The following is a 15,606-nucleotide window of genomic DNA, read 5'->3' as shown; positions in this document are numbered from 1 at the left end:
GATTTGCTGCTTTTCTTTGTCTTATTTGTAAATATAAGTATAATAAGTGAGTGTTGAGTCTTTGTCTTATTTGTAAATATACGTATAAGTGAGTGTTGGTTCGGCCGAACAAGCAATTTGATGACATCACCTTTATGAATTTGTAATATGCAATTTCCCCTGTTTTATAGACAAATCAACTAACAGAGAAATATTGGCAGGTTAATCAATAATCAGAACAGATAATTACATTGCACATCTATATCGTGAGACGGGTACGTCAGAGGGGGACGAGTAGGTCAAAAGTTGCAAAGAAACTCCTGCACACTGTCTAACTTTTCCTGATGAAGGTCTAGTACTGAAACATTGCCAGTTTATACATTTATTTTTGCAAGCTAGACAGTGTGTGGGAGTTGCAGGTTCATCAGTATTGAAAGTAATCTTTATAAGCGGCCCTAATACACATGAAATCTGTCTTAGTATATGTGATTTCATATGGAAATATCAATTCCACAAAAAATTAACAGACAAATTAAGATACATTAATGCTAAATATTATGTGAAAATTAAATATTACCATAAAGCAATGCAGCGCACAATGGTCTAATACAATATTAAATCACAAAGTCTCTTACGGTACAATGGTACTCTACCAGCAGAGATGGAAACCTATAACTGACAAATTCAGTGAGGTAAGTAGAGAATTATGTGTAGAGGTTATGTGTAGCATCTCTGTAACATTTAAAGTCCTTTTTAGTTTGATTTTCCGAATATAGATCAGCAACCAAACTTGTCTCACAAATTAGCTTGTCACACATCCAAATATTAGCACAAGACTCCATCAATCCCACATCAGTTATATTGTGTGTAGTTAATAAAATGCATTGCAGGAACCTTGTGTTGCAGTTGTTCAGAGTATTCATTTGTACCTGGTGTGTGTAAGCTTTAATTTATTTATGTTACAGCGGCAGCAGTATCCTCAGCTGCCTGAGGCTGAGGTTAAGATCAAAGCTGAGATTTGGAGACTGTGTGATGAGAGGGAGCAGGAACGTAGACGGGCCTTTTATCGAGACGTTCTTGCTCAGCAACAATCAGTAAGTCATTTTTACACATGTGAGTGTGTATGTTTGTACATATATGTGCAAATAGACATTTATCATGTTTTAATTAAAATCCCTCCACAGCTCACACTCAGCATCCAGGCCATACTGAACACTCGAAGAAATCAAGGGATGCAGATGACCGTGACGGCTGTGAACACGCCCGGACAAACTTGAACAACAAATTCACGTTTTAGTGAGAAAAGAAACAAATGCCTTTGTTCTTCATCACAGAGAAACCTTATTTTATATGCTCTACAAGTGAATTGAATGTATGTTTTACCAGTATGGAAATAGTGCACTGGGCTCCCATAGCATCAGAACATAACAGCAGCACTCAGATGCGGTGTACTAAATTTCCACGCCTTAGGATCCATTATAGCAATGATCAGATGCACTGCCAGTTTTGTTTTGTAACACTTTCGGCACTTTAAATAATAAAACAAACGCTTATAAAAAAAAGTCCGTTAGGAATATGTCTTGTCTTATGATGGAGTCCTGTAGGAATTATGCAGGTATTATGCAGTGAAAGACAATGAATTTCTAATGTTTTGCAAAGGAAATTTATTTCTCGTCTTTTCAAGAATGTCACCCTCTGAAATTGTATGCACATCTTGTGAATATGTGCAGCTTGCTACAGTGTCAGTGAATGTGTGCTGCATCTTTCTTCATGACATAAACATAAGGTGTTCAACAGTGCAAGCTGTTCAGACGCAGAGTTGTTCCCCTGAGACGAAGGCTCCCTGCCCAGAAGTTTATTTGTTAATTAATGAAAGCAAGCCAGCTGCAGTGGTGGAAACCCTTCAGGCTCCACTTCAACTGACATTAGAGCATCGGAAAGTAGTGTGCACTAAACTGCACAGGCCCTCAATGGATCGTTATGTTTGTGGGGAAAATAAGTCTTTACAAAGAGGATACATTTCTTATAAATTAAATTTTAGATGGTATAAAATACATTTGGGAAAAAAGAGTGACAGTCTTTGTACACATACAGTTCATACAAAATTTGGCAGTTTCACTATCAAACAAAAGGTGTCGTGTCTCTACACACAGTAATACAAATATCCATAGTCTGTCCAAAACTATTTCTATTTGATGAGTATTGTTCCCTTACACAAGTATCCACCATTAATATTCTTTATGCTGGAGTATGGGACATAACCTCAAAGTGAAATTAAGGTCCACTTAGGTTCAAACAGTAGGAAATACCACATTTGAATGCATTTTGTGGATCGACTAGTTAAAAGGTCATATAATTATATCAACTATAATGCTTAAATGTACTGGGAACGTTTAGTTCAGTTCAGGCAGGAAAGAACACACAGTACTGACTGAAGATGCAGACTTCTGGAATCACATGTATGCAGTCAGTCTTGCGTATTGCCTTTCAGGGTACAGGAGCTGGAATGTATCCCAGCATGCACTGGGCGGAAGAGACAATAGTCCATCACATGGTTAACATGTTCTACTATCACACAATTACTTTCACACCCATTGACATAAATGTGTTTAGAAAGGTAGAGCAGATGCACACTCACAGCGAGAGAACTCAACAAAAGAACACATATGTTGCACTCTTAAGATTACAAACCACTTTACAATTCCCAATGATGAAATGTGTTTTACTAAAAAAAAAAAAAAAAAAAGGGAAAGAAAGTTAAACAAGTGAGTAAAGGATGAAAATAAGTTATTCAGACTCATTCATGGAGCCATGTAAGTAGTTTAGTTGAGGTCTACAAAAAAGAAAGGATAACACTGCATTCAAGATACAGTCATCTTAAGTTATTATAAAAACTTAGTATATTAAAAAAGTAATTAATAAATAAAAAACCTTCAGTCCACATAACGTAGTCGACGTTCAGTGATGGCTGTAGTTTTCCTGAAGTCCTAGAGGTTTGACCCTTAAGGAGGAGTTTCAGTCTCTTACATGAACACATGGTAAACCCATCACTCATGTTTGGAGCTTAACGTGTTCCTCTGTCTGTGCACAGTAAAAAAAATAATAATAATAAAAAGACTACACAAATCCTGATGGCCTGAGCTCCAAGCTGTGCATCTGTCAAGTAACATATCCATGTGTGGTTTGAGCAGCGGGTTGTGCAGCGGATGTTAGTGTCCTGTATCCAGGTCCCTCATGTATTCCTGAAGTGCCTGCAGCCTGGCGTCAATCTCTGAGAGCTCCGCACCTGTATCTATGGAGCTCTCTGGGGTTGAAGATGTAAAATGATAAGAAGTTGTGTGTGTGTGGTGGCTAGCACCCTCCCCATTAAAATTATTTTATTGCATGAAAAATGTAAAAACACTGATAAATCACCTTTGTCCTTCATTCTTTGTGTGGGAGTACTGCATAATGGCTTCCTCGTCAAAAGGCCTCCTCTAGACTACAAAACGATAAATTGCACATTAAAAGAGATAAGCCTGGCGATTTTTATATTTTCAACAAATCCCATGAAATGACCAAAAGCAGCAGTGATCTGAATTGATCTTACTAACAAGTCCTGACTGTATAGCTGAAGCCTGGTGTATAGTAGTATTCTTCTGTGCCACACAGCTCCGCTGTTGTTAAATAAAAAAATAACAAAACACATCAACGAGCCACACTGTATCAAACGTGTATTAATCCACAGCTGAAAATAGTCCCCCACAAAGGCACCATTTACTCCTTAATTTCATAACTTTTGCTGACCTGATTTTGGAAAATACTCAGGCTTTAAAAAAATATTATATAAATATATAAAAGTATTTTCAACCTGTTTTGTTCCTTAACCCCCTTTGTCCTTCAGAAGATGTAAATCTTCAGACAAGAGGTTAAAGCTGTGATCCACAGATAGAGTCGGGATGGTGGACAGTATTGAGAGCCAAACTAACATATTGCTAGTTTTTGGTCTTTTCATTGGATATGTTGACAGTAAGAAAAACATAGAATAGCCCCAACCTTATCTTTTTAAATATATACACAACAGAGCAGCAATAAACAGGGACCAGAGTTGCATTAATTACCATGTCACTCACCACACTGGGCCCATTGTAAGTCTGTTTTCTTCCCCTGTAAGCACAGAAAGAAAACAACATTAAAAGAACGAACTAAAACAATGGAGACTTCACAAAACCTATCCAGGGTAAGCCCATCACCTGAAAAGAGCTTTGGTCATTTCCTCCATATCCACTAATGAGCTTTCAGACGAGTTCTTGCTCCCTTTCCGCTCCATAGATAAACTCCTGCCTCTGCTGCCGGACCGGGCCATCTGAGCATAGGCCTCTCTGGAACGTGAACGCCCTCTCTCAGGGACAACTGGTGATGTTAGCATGTCCCTCCGAACCTTCCTCTGTCTGGACACACACACACACAAAACAAAAAAACAGGCTGAAAACACACACACACACACACACACACACACCAAAAAAACAGGGTGAAAACTATCGTTCTGCACAGCTAAAACACCAAATGCTGATGTACTGTTAAAGGAAAAATAACAGCACCAACTTTTTGAGATCTGCATCTTTCTGCCTGCGCTGTCTGTCCTGGATGTAAGCTGTTGGATCAAAGCGTGGCACCCGTGACCCTGTAAGATAGTTGGTGAGAACACATTATAGTTAGGAATTTGAATTAGTCTGTAACACAAATTCACAAAAAGGGAAGCAGGAAAATTAGATTCAGCCTTGGATTAGAAATAACAGGCTGAACTAAAGCCACATCATGAGCAGAGACAGTACCAGTGGGAGAAGGTGACGGCCTGGGTATGCGAGCACGTGGTCCTGAAGAGTCCGCTCTTCTCCCTCTTTCCTCTGACCTTCGCCCTCTGTCCTCCATCCGTTCTCTGGACCCAGAGCGAGCCCTGACTGTCCCGTATGCCGACCTCCTCTCGCGGGACAGAGAGCGATAGATTTCCCCATCAACTCGAGAACTGATGTGACTGGACACGGGAGTCACTCTGCTGCAGACACACAAAGAGGGTATATGTGCGTCAAGTCAAGCTCGGAATTCAGATATTTACTCCATATTGTAAATTAATGAATGAAAGAGAGGGAGAGAAAGTAAAGATATAGTACACGCTTAGATTGTCTAACCCTCTCCGTAGTAACGCCAGTTCGTTGGTGAGACTCTTGACACGAACACGGAGAGCGCACTCTGACGCTCTCAGCTCCTCCAACTAACCAGGACAGGGGAAAATGTGTTAACACCAGATGGGCAACAAAGGAAACAACATAATCTTTTTGCAGAAGACGAAGGGCTCCACCTGCTCCAATAGGAGTCGCTGCTCCTGGCCTCTCTTGCTCGATGAGCGTTGACTTTTGGCCCTCTCCTTGACAAGCTGCTCCTCCAGCGTCCTCACCACATCTCGGACCTGCCAGTCCTCTCGTCTGGACGTGGTCCCACTTCCGCTGATCTGGAGTCGCTCCAGAACCTTAGACATGGCCTCCTTCTCTTCTCTCACCAGAGCGAGCCTTGAAAACAGTAGGAGACGTCAAAAACAGTCCCACATCGCTTCATATTGGTCACGGTGATGGAGATGAAATGCAACCTACTCTGCTCGTAGCCGCTGCATTTCTAGTTCGGCAGCCTTGTTAACTCCATGAGATGCAACAGCGCTGAGCTCAGCCCTCAGAGCTCTGACTTCCTTCTGCAGGGCAGCTGGGTCGGGCTTACCCACATAGGGCAAGGGTAAAGGGTAGTGTATCCTATAAATACAAAATAATTAAACAGTCATTAACACAGACATAACTACAATACTGAGAAGCAAAATCTGTGGCGTTTATAATGTGTGACCATGCAAACACAAACCTGTCAAACTCCACAGTGTATATGAGGATTAGATATCTTTTGGCAGTGAGAGCAGATGACTGCTGATGGCCGCGAGGACGACTAACCACTCCTGCTTTTCTGTTCCGCAGCAGCTCCAGGTCAGCATAGGTCAAGAGGTCAAGTGTAACAGAATCAGTCGTCTGCAGAAGGAGCTCAAGTTAACTATGAGCATCAGAAATAGAATAAACTTCATGGCCATCAACTTATAAAATATTATAGGCCTAAATGCTTTTATGATGGTGGCCTCCTGCGTTGCTTTTTCATGTCAGCTGACCCTTAAATGTGCAGCAATAAAAATGTTTTTACCATTTCATTTGTATTTGTGGTTTAAATACACAGAAAATAATAACAATTGTTTTGTTCTTTTCTGACAATCAAACTTTTTTTGCACACATCTGACTGTTGTTGCGTTTTAGCCACAAGTTTGTTGAAACAGCACTTAGAATTGCGTGACCGGTTTCTAAATGTCCCCCGATAGTTTCTCATATTTTCCTCCAGGCCCTCCCCTTTTGGCCTCTGTTCCTGTGCATTAATGAAAAGGAGTGAAGGAATAAGACAGCTCGGGATAACTACATTTTTCGCTCAAGTGGAAACATTGAACTCGAATGAGTGAGTCTCGCTTAGCTCACACAGCCTCGAGTAAATCTCTGTCTGTTCACATCATTCTATTGACTTTGTATGCGTTTGGCCACCTCTACATTTTTTTCCCTTCTATCTGGGCGCACCTTCAAACATACCTTTCTAACAGCTGATTCCAACATGCTACAGAAAATGGGGAACTGCTTGAAGTTGCCAGTTTTCCGTGTGAGGTCCTCAATGTCTAAAGAAAAATTAATAAGTAAATAAATAAATAAATAAATAAATAATGTGAGTGACAATATTTGTGCCTGTGATGGCTTTAATCTATGGTAAATGTATGCTACTTACATGCTGGGTCAAAGTCCCCCCTCCACTGATCCGCTGTCATTGAGTCGGAGATTTCGACTATCAGTAAACCCTTATCCACCTCTATCTTCACAGAAAACTCCACTCCTCGAAATACAATATCCTCCATCACCTCAGAGCCCTCCTCCATCACTCTGGGTCTGCAGATGAGAAATATAATTATTACGAGGTTAACAAGGGAAATCTGAATCAAGAAGACAACTTTAAAAAGCCATTCAGTAAATGATACGTGCCGCGGTTTTGAGAATTTCATATGTCCCAAAATACGACATAATATATGACAACCCAAAAGGTACAATATCAGTAAAGTAATAGTATCTCATGTGCATTTTTTCTACTTACAAGGTTGTTTTTGGAAAGTGTTTTATATTTGTGCTTCATTTAGATTGATGTGTGCAGATTTGCATTCACTTTAACATTAAAGATGAGATCCATACATAAAACAAGGGGGTACGGCCACTATAGAAAAAGAGAGATATCTGTTAGCTACTGTTTCTCAGAGGTGAGCTAGTTATTATTTTTAAATCATCCATGTTGTTACTCTGGCTCTCTCTCTTATTCCCTACCTTGCTTTCCCTCACAGAGTCGCACAGTCGGTCACCATCAAAAACACACCGCAAGGGGCAGTAGCAAGCCGGTAGAGTCCATTTCACTAGGTGTCATCATTTTTATTGGGAAAAAAGTTCTGGTTGGTGGCTCATATGATATGTCTGGGACTCAGCAAATGTCTACGGTCATGTTTTACGAGGTGAGTTATTAATAATGTCTCCTTTTTTTGCTGCGTTACAACGCGGTTAGATTTCACGCCCGACTTCACTTTCTCCCGTGCGTAGTGAAACATGAAATCTGTTATCCTCATCTCTCACTGTAACAGTGCACGTTACAGAAAACACGGCGGGGTCTGCTTCTTTAGCTAGTTCGCGTTAAGTTTAAAGGGTCGGTACTATGAGAGTGTTAATTTCGGGATTGTGGAAGAAAATTGACGTTATCTTCTACTTCTCTGTCAAGAGACCCGCTAGAGAGAGTTAACATCAACTGACCAACGTTAGCTAAGGGTAGCTAGCATGGACATCATCGTTAGTTTAACTTGAGTTGTGTTGGTAGTTTACTTGACTCGCAGCTTGCTAACAAAGCTATCTGTAAGTGAACATAACGTTATCCATCGTGCGAATAACCCCCCCCCAAAAAACACATTGACGTTACCTTTGGTTGCAGTAATGATCTGTACTGAGGTAAGTTAAGGTGTCAACACATCGCGGTGCGTCAGCTAGGTGAAGTAACTTCTAGCCGCTTGATTGGTGGGACCATACAGTCCAAAACAATGTGTAAGCCACCGGCACCGTGGAGACTGGGGCGGTTCAACAACCGGGAACCGTTAAATTCTTCTTCTTCCCTTTGCTTTGACTGTGCTGCCTCTTCCTCTGCCCAAATTTGACGGAGGCTCGGCGCCTCTGAGGAGAATCGCCGCCCTCCACAGGCAGTGAGCGGACATTACATTCAACGAGGTCTAAGATGAGATTGCTGAAAGGTGGTAGAAGTAGCCTATCTGATCCTTTACGTAGGTAAAAGTAGCAATATAACAATGTAAATGCTCCATTTTAATTAAACGTACTGCATTCAAAATTTGGCTCATATCAAAATACCATCACTTATAATATTGCTGCAGAAAAATGCTAAATGTTCTGAACACTTCACAAGTACAAGTGCTGATTATTATAACATTTTCGGGTCACATGACAAATATTATGACTTTAGACCCCACCTAACAAAATCAAAAAAGACTTGCAACTCGACTTTGACTTTAACACCAATGACTCTTGACCTTTTGACTTGAGACCCTCCCCAAGCCCAAATATAAATTTTGTGTGCAGCGCATAAACACATCATTTAATTCTTGAAATTATATGACACTTGTCTGAAACTGCCCCTCTGCCATTTTTCTGTACATGTGGTAAATGCTTTATTCAATAAAGTATTTTATATGATTTGGAATTAAATTTTGGTATAGAGCACATTATGACTTGTTTAGGACTCGAAACTCAAAGTTTAGCACTTGACACTTGACTTAAGAGTTCTTGGTCTTGACTTGGAACCATACAGTGCTAAGACTTGAGACTTACTTGTAATACCATCCATCCATCGTCAACCACTTATCCTGTGTACGCGGGGGGGCTGGAGCCAATCCCAGCTGACATTGGGCGCAAGGCGGGGTACACCCTGGACAGGTCGCCAGTCCATCGCAGGGCCACACAGACAAACAACCACTCACACTCACACAATTAACCTAGCCTGCATGTCTTTGGATGGTGGGAGGAACCAATCCGGAACACCCGGAGAGAACCCACGCAGACACGGGGAGAACATGCAAACTCCACAGCTGTGAGGCGCCAGTGCTAACCACCGCACCACCGTGCACCACTGTAATTATAAGTGAAGTAAAAAGTACAATGTTTCCTCAATCAATCAAATAAATCAATATTTATTTATAGAGCACTTCACAAATCCAAAGTGGACACAAAGTGTTGTACAGTAAAACAATAAATGAAAACATAAAAGACACTAAATACAAAGCTCACATGACGCATAAAATAAAAACAATAACAACCATACAATAAAATCAATACAACCAAAACAAGAAATGTCAGTTTCACTTATCAAAGGCCAGGGAAAAGAGGTGGGTTTTAAGAAGAGACTTAAAAACAGACAGTGAAGATGCCTGTCTAATATGCAGAGGTAGATCATTCCACAGTTTAGGAGCTGCTACAGTAAAAGCACAGACCCCTTTTAGCTTGCGCTTTGTTTTGGGCACACTTAGGAGCAGTTGATCGGCTGACCTGAGAGAACGGGTGGGTCTATAGGGGTGTAGCAGTTCAGAGATGTAGGGTGGGGCAAGACCATTAAGACATTTAAAAGCAGAATGTAGTTGAGTACAAGTATAAAGTAGTATCTAAGTAAAGTAGAAATGCCTTTAAAATGATGCAGTAGTAACGTCTCACCACTGCAAATGAGAAGGCAAACGTACATCTCGCATGATTATGATCAACTTAAATATTTCTTCTTCCTGTGATCTGCAGCCAGTACAACGATACAAAAACTGTAGTTAATTTGAATCGGTACTGCTAGATTAGTATATCTAATTTATAATGATCTGATGAACAGACAGACAGAACAAGCCTCTCTTCAAGCTATCATTGAACTATTTTTAACTATATCAAAAGTTTAATGGTATTTCTTACATGTTACAGTATATGTATCATTTTCCCTCAATCAAACAATTAATTTAAATTACTGTGTCAGCACTACATTCTTTAACATAAGTTCAAAACTTTGAACCAACTTTCATGTTGACATTGTCCACGAATGTGTGTTCAACCTTCCAGTGTTACTGTGTGGCTAATGGCAGTTTTCAGTAGAAAACAAATTCTTCCTGTAAATGTTTGATAAACCTGTTGCGTAAGATCAGAGCCGACCCTGTTGTCTGCTTGTCTTCACTCAGTCTTGGGAAGGGCTGTTTCCACGGAGACGTTGTTCACCCATTTGGCAAAAAGCCCAGTGACCGAGTCTGAAGTCTGAGGTCCTTGCTGCCGGGCCATAAAGACGCAAAACAACACAGAGGAGTGTGACGTGGAGTGTATGTGTGCTACACAATGACTGACTGACTGTTTGGTCTTCCGATGCAGAACTCTGCATGGAAGAAACACAAAAGTTGCGGGACTTCATCTCTCCTTGCTATGACGCCCAAGAAACCTCAGCAGTGGCTGCAAGTGGTCGGACACGCAGGTTTGTTTATCTGGTCTTGCTTGTCTTTCATTTTGCTCCTCAGCAGATCTAATTCTGGTAAAAAAAACCACCACAATGTACGTAATGGAATAAATCTGTTTAAATCTTGTCGGTCCTTTCCTCTGAGTCGTCTTTTCCTTGCTTGTCTTCACAGGGAGCTTTCGTGTTGGGGATTATGGTACGCTGCTGAAGAGGTTTTGTGAGGAGGAGCAGCAATGCTACCTTAGGCTGATGGAGGACGCTTTGAGGCCCTTTGTTCCAGCCTACCACGGTGTGGTGCAACAGGACGAGCAGGATTACAACATGATGGATAACTTGCTGACCCATTTCAACACACCTGCCTGCATCATGGACTGCAAGATGGGCAGTCGGTAAGTTTTAACGGGACAATTTTTGCCACTGAGAGCAGTTCAGTGAGTTTTCTTTAAGGCAGATTTGAAGGAGGAGACATACAGTGGAGCACTAATTCTCAAAAAGGCCTTATAGTTTTTGATTTATCCTGAATATCAAAAACTACATCAATGAAACAATAATTTAGTAATAAAATCAGCAGTTGTTTTAAGTTGTTTAAATAACCCAGTTACTCATTCATAACTGTTTAGAGGCTGAAATACAACACATATAAAACAACTAACTAAACTAAACTACTAAGTTGAAGCTGACAAGACAGAAAACATTCTTTTCATGTAAAATACTTAACAAATGAGCATCTTTAACATTTAAATGATAATTTTTGATCTTATTTTAAAGTAATATGGTTTTCATTGAAGTGTTGTTTTTTTACAGTTATAATACACCTGTACTAGAATTAATATGCTCACAATAAAGACAGCCAGAACTGTCCTTCACAGCACATACCGTGAGGAGGAGCTGCTGTTGGCCCGAGAACGGCCCCAGCCTCGTAACGACATGTATGAGAAGATGGTGGCTGTGGACCCAGAGGCCCCAACAGTCCAGGAACAAGCCCAGCAGGCAGTGCTGAAAACCAGGTACATGCAGTGGAGAGAGTCGCTGAGCTCCACAACAACTCTGGGCTTCCGTATTGAAGGATTCAGGGTAAGCTCTAAAGTTTGTTTTTGCAGCCATAAAGCTATTTTCTACAATGGCGTATTACGGGCATTGTAGGTAAAAAACTAAGAAAGATAAAGAAACAGAGCCGGGGGAATGGGGCCTAACTTCTAGAGAAAAAAACTTAAGATTATAGTATACATTTACTAGAAATAAAACTTAACGTGCTTGTGTTATCGAAGCTTCATTCGCCAACCAGTATTATCAGATACTTTCTTCTGTTCAGAAGCATAAAAACTGTGGAAGAACTGCAGACATTTATAAATGGCTAAGATGTGACACATGCTTTCAATTGGCCTGTTGCTTTCCCTCGTATCTGCCTAACTGTCTGAAACCTTCACCTCTTTTCTTATGTCTGCACTGACTCTTGTCTTGTATTAATAACGAGTAAAACAAAAGAAAACACTATTTAGTTAATGCTAAGTTACCCCCCACCCCCGCTCTGTAAAAAACAAAAAAAAGAAAAATTACAGTGGACCTAACAAACTGTTGTAATTTTCATAGTCTAATGGCTGCAAATTTTTGCAATATAATGCTGTAATCTGTACGCTTCCCCTGTAGAAGGCAAACGAAGAATGTCACACAAACTTCAAAAGGACCAAAAGCAGAGAGCAGGTGATGGAAGCACTTAACAACTTTGTTGAGTCCAATACACACATTGCGGTGAGTGTGACCTTCGCTGACTTTCATTTACTTGTAGATTTATTTTTCTTTCCTGTAAACCTTTTGTCTTTCCCTTCAGTGCGGCTATCTGAGACGACTGAAACAATTGCGGCAGGTCTTGGAGGCGTCAGACTTCTTCAGGACACACGAGGTAGATGTTTTGAGCAGGATTTTGGAAATGTCAAGGAAAGAACGAAGAGAGCTGTATTAGAAATCTATTGTGCCCATTTTCTGTTGGCATTGTTTGTGTTAGCAGGCTTAGGCTGATGATGAACAATAATAGTATCATTTGACCAGTGGTGGAACTTTTTTATAACAACTGCATCCCTGCAGGTTGTGGGCAGTTCCTTACTGTTTGTACACGACTGGACAGGCAGAACAGGAGTCTGGATGATTGACTTTGGAAAGACAGTTGCCTTGCCGCCGCACCTCACCGTGGACCACCGTACTCCCTGGGTAGAGGGCAATCGAGAAGATGGCTACCTGTGGGGTCTGGACAACCTCATTGATATACTGGGCAACATGCTGCCACAGACTTGAATGCCACGCTAAGCATATACTCTCAGTCCATCCTTCACCACTCATAAGTGGTGAATGACTGCAAAAGCACTGGCTTCTGAAATGGTTGTGTTGTCAAAATTGTGGGAATGAACTCTATTGGGGGGAAAAACTGTATGAGGCTGTAAAAAAAAAATGGAAGATGCGATTGATTACAATAACAAAACGTTTTTGCAAAAGGGGTTATCAAGTAAATACGAACAGATTGTACAAAAATACAATGTACAAAATACTACTACAATATTACAAAATACGAACAATCTGTTCGTATTTTGTAATAAGAACAGATCGTTGTCAATAAATTAGGACGACAACGTTGGTCAAAAGGTCAACGGTGATTTATGGGGTGCAGAGCAACCCGAGCCTTGTGAATTTTGACTACTGAATAGACTCACCTGTACTGCACTGACAGTAACACTAACTTGCCCGACTGTCTTGAGATGAGCTGCTCATTATTTTCAGGAAACACACAGCAATTAAAAGCCAAAGATATGGCTGCCCCCTCTGGCTTGAGATTTTTGGTAGTTTAAACGTCACACTGCCATTAAAATGGTGCTAAGAGTATGATGCAAAAAATTGGACTTATTTTCTGAATTTGAATGCCTCACTATTATAATTTCAATTTAAATTTAAATATTTTCCATGACTTGAGAAAATTAAATGTCTAACATTTTAAAATGTTCATTTATATGGTCATAGAACCATTTGAGTGTGTGAAAATTAAAATGCAAAGTTGTTGCAATTTCATTTAAATGTTTACGCCAACTATACATAATGTAGTGTAGTTGAGACCAGTATTAGATAGGGTGTTTGTTGTAGTCCATTGAGATTAGACCTTTGCGCATAGTGCTGTTGATCACGGTGACCTCTTGAAAACCAGCTGTTAATATCCTTTTCTGAGGCACCAAGGTAGATGGCATTTGATGTTTCTGCTGTTCTGGATCAATGAAAACATCAGCATCAAGCAGAATTTCCCTTTTTTGCCTTCATATGTTACAACTGATCAGTCAAAATGAATCAGCTTGACAAATAGCAGATTGACTTGAGATGAAAATTAGCAAATTGGCTTAATCGCACATTAACAGCGCTGCTTATTGACATGCACTGTCTCTAAATAAATCAATAAACATAATAAAGAATTAAGAAAATGTTTTAGTAAACTGCATATTAGGGTTAGTTGGGAGTACTTGAAAGGTGAATGGTTTGTTAATTTTGTGCGAATGTCATATTTAAATCCTGGATCATATATATAGATTTGTTGTGTGCTACATTAAGCCTTTTAGAAAGTAATTTAAATTGTTAAATCTATTGCAAATCAATTCTGTTGAGAAAGTCATGCGTTGGATTCATGCAGATATCGGTACATACTCACATACATCAACAGTCATTAAACTATCAAGTAAAAGTGTTGGGTATGCAGTACTGTAAAACCTGAACAGATCAGAATATTAAACAGACTCTAAAGTTCAGCATCTGATACAGGGCTGACTGGTGAGATGAAGGCAGATGTGCACTCTGTCTTCCACACCTGTCCACTCCTGTCATTCAGCCATCAGACGGCAGGCAGAGGGAACCCCTGCCCTTACGTGCAGCACCAGACGAGATTAAAGGGATGAACAGACAGAGAAACTGAAAGTCATGCTCAACAAATCCTCCCACACAGTCTGCAGCAACAACAAAAAGCCCTCTGAGAGGGGTTGGAAGCTGCACAGCACTACCACAGTCTGATCTGATGGCTACTGAACAAACCTCACTGGAGCATTTTTGAGTTGAGTGCCTTGCTCAACGGTAAAGATATACAGCGGCAAGTTCTGCTCTTATATTTCACCCCACTTAAATTTGTCCTGTTAAAACTGGTGAGCTTCTGGTAATTACACACATTAGCGTGGCAGAGGAGAATCAAGGTTTATGCTACACTTCAGTCAGGACTTGAAACACCTTGTTCCGGGCTTGGCAGATTGTAACCGATTAAAGGAGCAATTAATTCAAAGCAAACCTTTTGTCACTTGTAGTGCTTTAAGGCGAAGTTAAGTTGAGGTGCAATGAAGGCTTGGAAAATAGGACTAGAGCTTTTTAAAATGAAGAGATGGTTGCTCGAAGATGGAGGGGGTGGGCAGGGGATGATGATGTCAGTGTGTGACAGATGAAACATCAGACAGCCCTTCAGTTTACACAAAAAAACCTCAAGAGGCTTCCACTTGCTGATCAGTGTTCAACCGATCCATGGAACGAGCACAGCAGACCAGCAGCGCTCAGGGAACGGACACAGCTGTCGACGAGACCAGGTACTGTGTGGTTTCTTTTTACTTTAAACTTTGACTATTTGATGTGTGTATGAATTACATATCAGAAAGTGGCACTGAATTTAGCGTTGTCTTATCATGAACATCTTTATGATATTTATGGGATTTAACCAAAGCATGTTTTCAGTCCGGTTTTTGTGGTTGAAATCACTTTGTGTTAAGCTGAAAATCACATTAATGCTAAATAAAATAATAAAAATATTTACATTGTGGTAAACATACTACTAATATATATCTTTTTGTTTTCCTACAGGCAAAATTTTCTTCAGATGCATAATTATTCTCCTAAATGATCAAAGCAGCCCATAGTTTCCTCCTTCAAGAGATGTTTTCCAAACCTGTACCATTTTAGAGATGCATGCTTTGCTGTGTATGTAAACCAAAAGTGCTTTATACAGTACCAATG

At 40.3% G+C, this 15,606-nt stretch overlaps 3 protein-coding genes across 11 annotated transcripts in view; 2 read left to right on the top strand and 1 right to left on the bottom strand.

Moving 5' to 3' along the window:
* LOC123963434 (transcriptional regulator ATRX-like) overlaps positions 1-3,108 on the top strand; it is a 32,873-nt gene extending 29,765 nt beyond the window's left edge. For both annotated transcript variants that reach the window (XM_046040292.1, XM_046040291.1), the window contains exons 34-35: positions 945-1,073; positions 1,164-3,108. In XM_046040292.1, the coding sequence (XP_045896248.1) occupies positions 945-1,073; positions 1,164-1,256 (222 nt within the window). In that variant the 3' untranslated portion in view covers positions 1,257-3,108. The remainder of the gene's footprint in view (positions 1-944; positions 1,074-1,163) is intronic.
* Positions 1,620-8,269, bottom strand: ccdc61 (coiled-coil domain containing 61). 8 transcript variants are annotated; one of them, XM_046040293.1, is made up of 14 exons: positions 8,032-8,269; positions 6,811-6,968; positions 6,621-6,703; positions 5,863-6,023; positions 5,607-5,759; positions 5,318-5,525; positions 5,130-5,230; positions 4,794-5,014; positions 4,564-4,642; positions 4,212-4,409; positions 4,080-4,125; positions 3,573-3,635; positions 3,394-3,460; positions 1,620-3,283 (listed from the first exon to the last, which is right to left on the bottom strand). In XM_046040293.1, exons 2-14 carry the CDS (start codon positions 6,956-6,958, stop codon positions 3,189-3,191), a joined length of 1,623 nt encoding a protein of 540 aa, XP_045896249.1. In that variant the 5' UTR covers positions 6,959-6,968; positions 8,032-8,269; the 3' UTR covers positions 1,620-3,188. The 8 variants fall into 8 exon arrangements, with proteins under 8 accessions (XP_045896249.1, XP_045896250.1, XP_045896252.1 ...); XM_046040294.1 differs by having other exon boundaries at positions 4,794-5,011; XM_046040296.1 differs by having other exon boundaries at positions 4,794-5,011; positions 5,148-5,230; positions 8,032-8,268.
* itpkca (inositol-trisphosphate 3-kinase Ca) lies at positions 7,426-14,062 on the top strand. Its single transcript, XM_046040302.1, has 7 exons — positions 7,426-7,576; positions 10,509-10,608; positions 10,763-10,979; positions 11,460-11,664; positions 12,238-12,339; positions 12,419-12,490; positions 12,673-14,062. Exons 1-7 carry the CDS (start codon positions 7,535-7,537, stop codon positions 12,877-12,879), a joined length of 945 nt encoding a protein of 314 aa, XP_045896258.1. The 5' UTR covers positions 7,426-7,534; the 3' UTR covers positions 12,880-14,062.
* Positions 14,063-15,606: the final 1,544 nt, after the last annotated feature.

This window comes from Micropterus dolomieu, linkage group LG23, assembly GCF_021292245.1.
Source record: "Micropterus dolomieu isolate WLL.071019.BEF.003 ecotype Adirondacks linkage group LG23, ASM2129224v1, whole genome shotgun sequence".
NCBI lineage: Eukaryota > Metazoa > Chordata > Actinopteri > Centrarchiformes > Centrarchidae > Micropterus > Micropterus dolomieu.
This window is presented reverse-complemented; position numbering and strand designations above follow the sequence as displayed.

What these genes read in the sequence shown, in the direction of transcription:
- ccdc61 (XM_046040293.1), bottom strand. Translation starts at nt 6,958, where the DNA reads ATGGAGGAGGGCTCTGAGGTGATGGAGGATATTGTATTTCGAGGAGTG. An exon ending in AGCGACTCCTATTGGAGCAG is followed by an intron (nt 5,231 to 5,317) that starts GTGGAGCCCTTC and finishes TGTCCTGGTTAG; the next exon opens with TTGGAGGAGCTGAGAGCGTC. An exon ending in AAAGATGCAGATCTCAAAAA is followed by an intron (nt 4,410 to 4,563) that starts GTTGGTGCTGTT and finishes GTGTGTGTCCAG; the next exon opens with ACAGAGGAAGGTTCGGAGGG.
- itpkca (XM_046040302.1), top strand. Translation starts at nt 7,535, where the DNA reads ATGTCTGGGACTCAGCAAATGTCTACGGTCATGTTTTACGAG. An exon ending in GCAAGTGGTCGGACACGCAG is followed by an intron (nt 10,609 to 10,762) that starts GTTTGTTTATCT and finishes TTGTCTTCACAG; the next exon opens with GGAGCTTTCGTGTTGGGGAT. An exon ending in AGTCCAATACACACATTGCG is followed by an intron (nt 12,340 to 12,418) that starts GTGAGTGTGACC and finishes CTTTCCCTTCAG; the next exon opens with TGCGGCTATCTGAGACGACT.